This window comes from Sinocyclocheilus rhinocerous, unplaced genomic scaffold (assembly GCF_001515625.1).
Source record: "Sinocyclocheilus rhinocerous isolate Xijiao unplaced genomic scaffold, SAMN03320098_v1.1 scaffold789, whole genome shotgun sequence".
Lineage (NCBI taxonomy): Eukaryota > Metazoa > Chordata > Actinopteri > Cypriniformes > Cyprinidae > Sinocyclocheilus > Sinocyclocheilus rhinocerous.
In genome coordinates, this window is record NW_015667306.1 from 891,550 (window position 1) to 903,311 (window position 11,762).

Sequence of the window (11,762 nt, forward strand, 5' to 3'; positions counted from 1 at the left end):
TTTTCTAATTTGTTGAGATAGTGAATTGATTGGTTTTTGTTAAATGTGAGCCAAAATTATCACAATTAAAAGAACCAAAGACTTAAATTACTTCAGTCTGTGTGCACTGAATTTATTTAATACACGAGTTTCACAATTTGAGTTGAATTACTGAAATAAATGAACTTTTCCACGGCATTCTAATTTATTGAGATGCACCTGTACATCCAGCCGGTTGTTATCTCAGAATAAACTCCGACAGGGTGATCAGGACCCCGACGCGATGCGAACCATTATTCCATGGTCTGTCTGAATACTGGATTCTGATTGGCTGGTGGGTATGCAGTAAAACCTTTTAATGCACAGGTAGTTAGTTCCAAGTCAGTTTAATCAACGTTCCATATTAATGCGCTAATTTAATTGCATCACTGGCACACACACACACACACACACACACACACGCAGGTACACACAACTGTTTTTTTTCTCTCTCTCTCTCTCTCTCTCTCTCTCGATCGATCGATAATTAATTGAATATAATTCGTTCAAATAAATGTGATCTTAGCGCACTATTTCATCTCTGTGTCTGATTTGAAGCGGGCAGAATGCTAGAACAGCGGCGGGCGGTTCTTTGCCTCCACGTCGTGCATTTAAAATCCTTTAAAGCACGGCTAGCCGTTGATTATCCCTTACTTATATAAAAACAACGAGGCGATTGGTTAATTAATAATAATCATATGGTTTCATTGAATAACACTGTTAAAATACATAATGTAATACAAAATAAACTATTTACATTATTACAAATGGCTGCAAAGGGCACCAAAGGCCTGATAATTGCTGTTGTTACACTTACAGGGATCAAATCCTTGTTTAATATTGACCAAACATTTAATTCAAATATCCACTTAATTTTTAATTTTCGGCCACCTTTTTGCGATAGAAATGCTACAGCCTCTTTAATTTCTTCAACAAAAACATGTGGACATCACAACTCTTACCAAAATTAACCATGGTTATCGTAGTAAAACTGCTTAATTTTATTTTGTGTGATTTCTGAATGCTTGAGACCATATAAATCAATCAGACAACTGTATTAATAAAATCATAGCCATAGTTAACTGTCTAGGGCTACAATTGTCATTTATAAATAATACAATTTAATTACAATTTATTTATTGACTTTTATATTTTATTAAAGTTCTATTTTGACCCCTTATAGTAGGTTTTTGTTGTTGTTGTTGTTGTTTTTAGGACAACAATCCTACACAATCCTGCACAACAATACTATTCTGCTTAGGGCACCCATGTGGCCAGCAGCGGCCCTGGCTTATTATTTCGTGAGTGCCGAAGGTCCAGAGAACGAAGAACGAAGGGTTGGTTCAACTCACCTAACTGACTCCAGCTCGTCGATTTCTTCCCCGCTGCTCCGTGTTGAACTGACACTCATGGTTTGATCTCCAGTGACTGAAGCAGATTCTCAGAGGCAGCGGCTCGCGGGGTCGCTGTCAGTCAGTCAGCACTAATGTCAGTTCAGGTCGAAGTGAAACCGTTGCGCACGTACAGCTGATAATTATGCTACAACCGAAAGCGACAGCACAGGGAAGTCGAATAGATCCTCCCACAGATGAATGTCGTAATAATTTACGGGAACCAAATGCTGATTTGCACTTGTTGTATGAGACAAGACTGGCCACATTTAAACCAGCTCCAGCACACGCGAACGACGCACAAAATTAAAGTCGTGACAAAACTCGTTCAGCAAGAAATTTAATTAACTTAGGCAATAAGGTGCGTGTGAATTTAGTCATTATATGGCTGAAATGTTAGGCACGATGGTTACAAACTGTTTTTATACAGTCTATGGTTACAACATATTAAGGACACAATAGTATAAGGACACAAAATTTCATTAAACCGTGATTTCATTAAGCATAATTAAGAGGTAGCTACTGTATTCTTCCGCTAGACGTGCTAATCAGTCGGCTATGGGCGCTGCGCAGTGATAAGGCGAACCAGTGTTTCGTTAGGTACATTTACATGTATTCATTTAGCAGACGCTTTTATCCAAAGTGACATACAAATGAGGAACATAACGAGCTATTCGTCACAGAGCCAACAATGTTACTTGTTACTGCATGCGGAACAATTATCGAACAATCCGTTTTATAAAAGAATTCAAATTGATAGTGCCCAACAAACATGAGAGGTCGGCCCGACGTGCAGATCATGTCTATATTGCGTCGGTCGGTCGGTCCAGGACCGTATCTGTACGTCTAGTCGACGTGCAAATCCGGTGGTATCTGGACGTCTGACTACGACGTCCCTTGGACGTAGAAATGCAGTTCAAAATTTGAACGTCTGACTAGGAGTTTTTTTTGGACGTCTGTACAACGTGCAGAACAGGTTCAGGAAATCGACGTAAGAACTTTTTATACAAATAAACATGACAAAACAATCCTGTGAGTTCTGATTAAAAAAAAATTAAACATCACGTCTATTTTTTATGAAACATGTAGGTGTTAAAATAGTGTAGGGGACGTCATTTCAACGTCCGAAAAAGACGTTGAAATGGCGTCGTTTGGACGTACCTTTGCTCAGTGGGTGGGAACCTAAGGGATGTGCACCTAATTGAAGACATTACTTTACACAGTGCAGGTGCATCTCAATAAATTAGAATGTCGTGGAAAAGTTCATTTATTTCAGTAATTCAACTCAAATTGTGAAACTCGTGTATTAAATAAATTCAATGCACACAGACTGAAGTAGTTTAAGTCCTTGGTTCTTTTAATTGTGATGATTTTGGCTCACATTTAACAAAAACGGCCTGCTCAAAATTCAAGAAATAAACAAAAATGCAGTAGGCTATGCATGCTTGTAGGTTAAAATTAAATATGGATATAGACAAATGTTTAGTTTACTCGTTCTCTTACCTTGCCAAACGATTCAGTGCTTGGGAAAACAGGTGATTCAGACTGAACCTCCAAACGAATCGGATCGCTGCGCTTACTGTTTGACGCATTCATTGAAAAGAGCCGACTCAAAAGTGAACCGACTCATTTGACAGTCGGGTATCTCATAATAATGAGATAATAATAGTAATGTGGGCCATTGCTACTTGGTTAGAAAAAATAGCTCGCTACTGAAAACGCGACACTATTTGTAAAGTAGCGTTGGTAGGAGTCTACAGTATATTCCAAGAGGAAGGTCTCAGAAGTGCAATGCTGCCAAATGACCATAGCATGAGCATGAGCATCTCTGTCCTTACAATGCTCTTATGCAAACGTGTCATGTCCATTCAGACAATTTTTGAGCCAAGTGGACTTTAAATGCAACTTCTAAACAATGATTTCTAGCTTTGACAATTTCTTTAAAAGCTGTAGGTAAAAAGGTTGATTGTCTAAAATGTGGTGACAGATCATTCATAGTCCATATGCACTGACTTCTTGATACCTGTGGTTAGAAATTTGATGAGATAAAGGAAATTATCACAGTTTAACCATTCAGTCAAAATCTACCTATATGATATTTGTCTGGATGTATGTCAGACCAGTGTGGTTTAATTGCAATCATTGTTACCCAAAAAATATGAAAAAGCACTGCAATTCCTCAGATATTATTCTGACTTGAGAGGGTGTCAAACTAGATGTTTGAAAAAACACTAGAGAAAACAATCATTTGTGTAACTGGATATCTGAATCAAAACTGTTATATTACCTGTCTTGTGTGTGGACTTTTAAGTTTCTTCCTGTCTGGTGTGCCATATTTGAGTCAGTTTGTAATTATTATGTTAGGTGTGGATGTACTCAGTTCTGTCCCTTGTGGATTTTGTATTCTTATTTTATTATTAAAACCTACTATCTGCATTTCAATCCAACGCCCCCTTGTTTTTGAGTTTGCCCGTGCAAAAAAATAAAAAATAACAACAACCCTTAATCAGTAATAACTGAGATAAAGCTCTTCTGAAAACCATAGTTGTGTGACATGCAGAGATGTCGACCCTTGTTTACTGTATTATATAATTTTTCATTTATTATATAATATTATATCTTATAAACCAGGGCCAGATTTGAGGATCCCTGTTATAAACGAACAGTGACAAATTATTAGACATCTACACATCATGTCTCTGCGATTACATATCAGAGCATGTGAGCGAAGCGGAGCGGTGTGACGCTCCGCTACGTTTTCCGCTCTATGGACGTGCGCTCCACTCAGTCGCTCTAACCGCCCAAGCAAGCGCTCCGTTAATATTCCGTTCACGCTCACCGTAAACCAATTCCCGCTCAGATCCCGCTCCGTTCTGTAAAGAACAAATTTGCGTGCATTATATTAGATTATAAATTACTGCTGCCTATATCTAGCCTACATTCTGAAGGACTACCTATTGTTTCGGGTCAGTTTTTTTTTTTTTAAATATTTTAATTGGCCTAAGTGGTGTAGGCTAATATCTTCTGTACTCTGTAGTTCTGTATTTAGGCCTATATACAGCTGTGTGTTAGCTTAGGTCTACAGTTTAACTGAGATGATTTAATAACTACGGAGCTCCGAATATAATTCGATTTAACAATTCGTTTCTACGACGTCAGCAGGTTTTATTATTTTTCGCTCCGCTTATATGCTCACATACATATCAACGGATGTTAAAATACTTCATCTATGCCATCTTGAGAGTCAGAACAACTGCTGACAGATAAAAATGACCATGGACGACTTTATCTTACATTTTATATTTAAGTCTCCAGGTAAAGCAAGAAAATGAGAAACGTGGAGCTGGATGTAAGAGAACTTAAAATAAAGCAAGCATGTGTTTCATTATCTGTTATTGAGTGTACATTATCACTTATTGTTATACCAGTTATACACACTCTAAAAAAATGCTGGGTTAAATACAACCCAGTGCTGGGTGAAATATGGACAAACCCAGCAACAGGGTTGTTTTGACCCAGTGGTTGGGTTAAATGTTTAACCCAACCTTCTGGGTAGTAACAACCGCTGGGTCAAAACAACCCAATTGCTGGTTTTGTCCATATTTTACCCAGCACTGGGTTGTATTTAACCCAGCATTTTTTAGTGCAGCTACAGTTGTTTATAAAGACTTTTAATGGGCAGTCTGGACTTCTTTCCTCTGTTGTTTATATTTAAGCCCTACTGCCCAAAATAGGATTTTAAAGCTAATTCTTATCTCTCAGTCAAAACAAGTGCTTTACAAAAACACATAGGCTAGGGTACCTGTTGTGTATATGTTCATATTCAAGCAGTAGTCATGTTTTTAAGTGTTTTATTGCAAATTTTACAAATACTACAAATGGCTCACATAAGATGTAAAATGATAAATAATGTTTTCTAGCCAATGACTGGAAATCATCTTAGATGATCATTCTGGATTATCAATTCACATTTTCAAAGTGCAAGCGTTCACTTTTGCAATAAAAATAAAATTGCAGTTAAGTATAAAAAGCAATCTAGCATTTATCATAAAATACTGAACTTGTCCATTTGTAATGCATGCAGTCGGCATGTTCACTGTCAGATTGACATCAAGGACCTCGGGTCACAAAATACATTAGCTCCTATTTATGTTCACCTCATTTTATTCTTGAGCAGGGAAAGTTCACTTATTGTAAAGTTATCATGGTATTAAAGTTCTCCATGAACAGATTTCAAACAGACTCAGTCATGCTTCTCCTAATTATTAAGTGATTACCAGGGGAAAAAATTCATATCATTTGATCATTCCTATAGTCTCAACCAGAGAGATTGTCATTTGCAGTTTGCTAGAATATAACATCTGAAACATGACTGTGGGAATTTTGAGTTTACGCATATGTTAGTGTTAAGGGAAGTGTGCAAGCTCATTTTTTCATGGTCTATGCAGTTGTGAAGTTCTGAATTTTTTACCCTCAATAACCAAAAATGGAGTATTGCATTAAAGTAGGAGCAAAGTAGCCAGTATCTTGGCATACACTAGCCAGGTCCTGACCCACAATTCATCCTCACAACTCTGAGGTTCTTGCATAATGCTGGAGTGCATTTGTAATTAAAAATGTCACAGGCACAGCCTTGTGAAATGTAAACAATTCTCTGAATATCTTTTGTCTACAGAAGCCAGACTCCAAGTACTCCAAGCCCAGGTACTGTACATCACTGCGAAAACACTTATTGGGCAGAGAAAAGCCAGATCTGGCTTCTGACTGGTCAGAGTATCTGCCAATCAATAAAGTGCAAGGATATGCAGTCATTATTTGAACTAATGACCATGTTTATATGATCAAGGGCAACTTCCTTATTGGTCATGAGAGAACAGCGCCTGCTTCAGCGATACAATCTGTTAAATGGGGCATGTCAGCATTCACACTGAGGTTCCGAGGGACGTGTCTGGAGGACAGTCTTTGAGCAGCTTTGTTCTCCTTCCACTGCCATAAACTCATGGAATAGTCTTGTGCTGAGAGTCTCTCCATTTTCTGTGCTCTCACCAGGTCAGATGGACAGATAGCGTTACAAAAGGCACGAAACAGGATCCTGTGACACAGAAAGAGACGAGTTAATTACACTGTACCATCAAGAACTGCCTTTAAGACAAGATAAAACCATGAGTAACTGATCCCAATAAAGTTTGGCCAGTCGTTTTTTACCAGCCATCGTGGTAATGCCCATGGGCGTCTATTTTCTATGCAGGTAAAAGGCATACAAGTACAGATCCTATCTACTTGAATTGGGAACAGCTGAAAACTAGTTTGCATTTCAATAACAGTTCTCAAATAATGGTGTAATTAATGTTGCTTCTTTAGCTTAAATCACGCTATAAAATTTCATGCATGCAGGTTCTTGCCTTCACTGTGAAGGATATATGCAGCATTGCCTTAGAAATAGGAAAAACTAGGCATCTCAGAGGGAATCTTTGTGTCTTAAGGCTGAAATACATGACATGACTTTTGTCCAAATTTGCAGTCCAAAAGAGTCAACTAATTGCTGAAAGTCAGAGTTAGTCTGCAGACGGAGTTGACAGATTTCAGGGAGCCCTTAAAGGTTATCTTTTGTTGATATGTGCTTCTCATTAGAAGTATGGGAAGATGGTTGGCACATATTGCATTCCTGAATGCATGTTAAAGTGACCCGAACTCAGAGCATATGCAGAGATGGAGCTGCTCTGAGACACTACAAACACCGGCAGATCATGAGCTGCTTGTGTCTAAAAAAAAACATGAAACATGCAGAGCATATATTTATTTTAAGTGCATGATGCTCATATTTTTTCTGTAGCCATTTAAAAAGTCGACAAGTTTACGATGCCTAGTGTTTTAAAATCTGTTCAGATTTTAAAAGTCATGTAGTGTATTCCAGCCTTTAACATGCCATCTGGGTAGTCATTTCACTGGGTTTTGAAGCAGTGACTACATTTACATGCACCCTCATAATATGATTATAATGGGATTTTGGCAATATTGTGATTAACCTTTACTTCATGTAAACATAATACTTTGATCAAACTAATGCGATTAAGCTCATAATCATACTAACCATAATCACATTAGACTATACTGATTTTCATTGCAATAGGCATGTGAAGCATGTCCTTAATCGCGTTATTGCTGCGCTGACCAAAGTGAGCATGTGCTCGGATGTACATGGATGCTGTGTTGTTTACATCTTTTCATGAATGAACTCACTGACATTATTCTAAAGTTTTCCCTCCACTGCAAATTGCTAAACGAAACCGTGCAAAGAAAGCGGTGCAGGCGTAGGCAAACACAGTTACAGCTTGTGACATGTAAACATCTTAATAAAAATCACATTATTGGTGCACACGTAAAGATAGTCAGTGTCACAGTTTGTTACTGTGACTGGTATGTAAATGAGCTGATTCAGATATGTGTGTGTAATACCTAGGTAGCAGGGCCAGGACTGTGGTAAATCCACATACTAAATAGTAGAGCGGCTCAGACATCATTTTTGTCTCAATGCCATAGGGGTTTGTAGGAGAATTGCACGTCACACACGCAATGTTGAACAACAGGACAAAAGCATAATAGAACAAGGCACTGAAGAGCAGCAATGCAGCATGTATCCATGTCTGGAAGGGGAAAAAAAAATCACACAAGACCAGCATTAGCAGAAGATACAGAGACAGTCGCCCATAAATAAAGACATTAAATATCCTGGTATGGTATGCACATATTGTGACAAGAATCACTCGATTCTCTGTTGATACTGTTGTGTTTGTCTGTGTGCACTAAATGATGATGTGACATCATGTACTGTATACAGCCAATCAAATGATATTTGATCTTTAATGTACAGTTTGGCGAAGCTGTATCTTGGGTCAATAGGATTTTACTGTGGGTGGGGCAAAACATCCAATCAAACGTTTGGAATAAAATGTTGTTTTTTAAATTCAAATCAGCATATTAGACTGCTGGAAATTTAATTGAGAAAAAAACAGGAATAACATTTTACAGTTTTAAATTTCATTTTAAAATATATTAAAATATAAATCCCTTCTTTTAAATTGTTATTTTTCACAAAATGACTGTTTTTACTGTAATTTAGATTAAATAAATTCAGCATTGGTGAGCATAACAGATGTCTACCAAAAAATTAAGGAAACTCAATTATTAGTGTTTAAGAGATTTTGTCGTCACACTTGGTGAGGACTTGGTGTTACATTTGGCATGGAATGCAATAACTATTCTAAAGATTTATTTGACATATTACACAGCATTATAGATGAGAAAGAAATTAGGACTGAACAAATGTGATTGGCTCACCACTGTGCGACTCTCTATGAGCTGATGCATGAGGATGATGAGGAGAGCAGAGCCGTTGATTGGAGAGCCAAAAGAAAATACCCCAATATCAGACCCTGCATACGCCTTCATAGCATAAAAACAACAATATAAATTGTTAAATGTGATCACTACTCTGAAAATTAAACATTATGATACTCAGTAGAGTGAAGAACTTTAGAATGACTTACAAAGTAAGGTATGAAGAAACACACTAGGCTTTGGTAAAAAGCATCGAGAATGTTCAGCCAGAACGTTGACGGAAGATAGGCCTGAAAAGCAAGCATCACATAACTACACATAAGCCATCACTATATTCATACCATGTACAACACACTGCAAAACAACACAACACAACACAAATGACCACCTGCGAGTTTTGCCCATACTTGTAGAGATCAGGCACTTCTAGGAGCATCTCGCTGGACACATCTTTGTCCAGCACGCCATATATGATTGGAGGGACGGAGGTGAAGAGCAGGTTGAAGAAGATTAAAACCCACGAGTTGGTCATCGTGTTGCCTGAAAATCCACAGAAAAACTGGTACCAGAACAAAAGGTTCACGTACATCTACATGAAAAGAGAAAAGAAGAGGAACAAGTCAGGACCGCACTGATTTATAAGATAAGGGCTGCATGAGGAACTGTGTAAATGTGTGTATTACTCACCACATTCTTGTAGAAGAAATAGAGGATCATGTTAGCCAAACGAGTGTAACACCAATGACCGTGAACCAAAATGAGCTTTCTCAGGAACTTAAATCTAGAGATTGCAAAGTCACTGGACATCACCGCCTATATATGGAAAAGAGATCTGTTCTATCAAATGAACTACAAGGTTTTAATTAACTAAAAGGAGAAATTGAATATGAATATATATATATATATATATATACACACACACATACACAATCATTAAAAACTGGGACTGTAAATACATTATATTCTTTTTCTTGTTCTTTCTCATTAATTATATATATATATATATATATATATATAATCTATAAAAATAAATTATCCAATATGTGTGAATATATTTTCAGAGTGGATTCTCCTCGGAGTTATTTTTGTTTTCTCCAAGTACACATGAGATGAAAGGAACAAGACAGAGATGAAAGGAAGAGTTTGATAATAAGAAGAAATATTTCTTGAGCAAATGAGCATATTAGAATGATTTCTGAAGGATCATGTGAACCTTAAGACTAGAGTAATTATGTTGATAAATCAGCTTTGCCATCACAGGAATAAATTACATTTTAAAATATTATATTTAAATGGTAATAATATTAGCATTTTACTGTATCAAATAAATGCAGCCTTGATGCGTATAAGAGACAAACATTTGAACGGCAGTGTAATTAGTCAAAATTGGACAATTAGTCAAAACAAATAATGCAATTACACATTTTATTTATTTATTTTTTTTGTTGAGTAAATTCCTTCTTATATCTTTCCAACTGAACATCCTTTGGAATGTGGTCAATCCAGTTTAATCCAGATGAATTCACCCTCATTAATTGCAAGGTAGTGAATTCTTAATTGCTGAAATTTGCCCAACCCTGGTTTCTGCTTGTACTGTACCTGCATGCCCTCCTGGCCTGAGATGCCGATGCCAACATCTGCCATTTGAATCATACTGACATCATTGGCTCCATCACCTGAATATAAGCATCACACATTTCAGTTTGAACAACATTCTACACTGACATTCAACCGTACACCTTCATCAGACCTCTCACTATCCTTACTCACCTATAGCCAGGGTCATGACCTTCAGCTTGTCTCTGACAAGCCGCACCACTTGGCTCTTCTGCAGAGGGGTGGATCTGCAGCATATGACTGAGCGACAGCAGCATGTAAGGTCCAGGAATAACCCCTGTAGCTCCTTCTGCAGAGCGTAGTCCAGCGTACGGCCGTCAATGACCAACACACTGTCAGAACTATCATCTTCAGATGTGCCTTCCTTTGTGACCTGTCTGATCTCATGTTGTAACTCCTGAAGTCGAGCCTCGCATGTCTCCTGAGGGACACACACAGAAAAGTAATTCAGATTCCAGTTATATATAAATTGCAACATAAAAGACTAAACATATGGGTGTCTCTGCCTTTGTTTTTTGTGATTTTTTTGTTGGCATTTGCACCTCAGCTTTTGCATGTTTTCTAGTAATATAATATCTAGGCTGATTTTAATTGAATTATTAACGGCAATCCCCAAAATCAACATAGATGGAAAAAGTAATTCTGCTCAATCTACATTTTTGCATTTGGCAGATGCTTTTATGCAAAACGACTAACTTGTTGGAATTGAAGCACACACTTTTTTATTAGTTCACAAATTCCCTGGGAATCAAACCTATGATCATGCCATTGTTAGCGTCATGCTCCACTATTTGAGTTACAGAAATACATAGATGTTTTGGACACAAGAACAGATAGTCTAATATGAAGAAAAATCCTTATTTTGGAATTTCACGTGTTCTTTAACTTACTGCATATTATAAAAAAAATATTAAATTGACTAAATAAATTATATTTAAATATTTGATAAATAATTTATATTTATACATCTATTTGTACAATTGTTACCTCCCCATTAGTTTAGGATTAAGATAACAAATGTGACTATAAACCAGAACAGTGTGATATATATTTGTATTAATTATATTACATATGATCAGAGGCGGACAAAGTACACAACTCCATTACTTAAGTGAAAGTACAGATACTGCTGGTCAAATATTACTCCATTACAAGTAAAAGTTGTAAAGACAGATTTTTACTTAAGTAAAAGTACAGAAGTACTTGCTTTTAAAAGTACTTTAGTACCAAAAGTAAATTTATTTAAAAAAAAAAAAAGTTTTATTATTGTTGTATGTAATACTTGCAATACCTCTGAAGCAACTTACAATACATTACACCTACTGAATACACTGACTAGCTTGTAGTATCTTTGGAATAAAGAGCTTTTAGAATGTTAAAAACCTATGGGGAAAAAAA

General features: G+C 36.9%; 2 protein-coding genes across 4 annotated transcripts in view; both read right to left on the bottom strand.

Moving 5' to 3' along the window:
- The window catches only part of LOC107733757 (dual adapter for phosphotyrosine and 3-phosphotyrosine and 3-phosphoinositide-like), a 17,852-nt gene extending 14,893 nt beyond the window's left edge, over nucleotides 1–2,959 (bottom strand). The window contains exons 1-2 of the mRNA XM_016545531.1: nucleotides 2,913–2,959; nucleotides 1,371–1,557 (exon numbers count right to left, since the gene is read on the bottom strand). Coding sequence (XP_016401017.1) covers nucleotides 1,371–1,429 — 59 coding nt within the window. The 5' untranslated portion in view covers nucleotides 1,430–1,557; nucleotides 2,913–2,959. The remainder of the gene's footprint in view (nucleotides 1–1,370; nucleotides 1,558–2,912) is intronic.
- Nucleotides 2,960–5,290: 2,331 nt separating this feature from the next.
- Nucleotides 5,291–11,762, bottom strand: part of LOC107733756 (probable phospholipid-transporting ATPase VD) — a 24,986-nt gene continuing 18,514 nt past the window's right edge. For all 3 annotated transcript variants that reach the window (XM_016545528.1, XM_016545530.1, XM_016545529.1), the window contains 8 exons: nucleotides 10,518–10,785; nucleotides 10,347–10,423; nucleotides 9,435–9,560; nucleotides 9,136–9,336; nucleotides 8,957–9,037; nucleotides 8,748–8,852; nucleotides 7,866–8,053; nucleotides 5,291–6,501 (listed from right to left, as the gene is read on the bottom strand). In XM_016545528.1, the coding sequence (XP_016401014.1) occupies nucleotides 6,273–6,501; nucleotides 7,866–8,053; nucleotides 8,748–8,852; nucleotides 8,957–9,037; nucleotides 9,136–9,336; nucleotides 9,435–9,560; nucleotides 10,347–10,423; nucleotides 10,518–10,785 (1,275 nt within the window). In that variant the 3' untranslated portion in view covers nucleotides 5,291–6,272. The remainder of the gene's footprint in view (nucleotides 6,502–7,865; nucleotides 8,054–8,747; nucleotides 8,853–8,956; nucleotides 9,038–9,135; nucleotides 9,337–9,434; nucleotides 9,561–10,346; nucleotides 10,424–10,517; nucleotides 10,786–11,762) is intronic.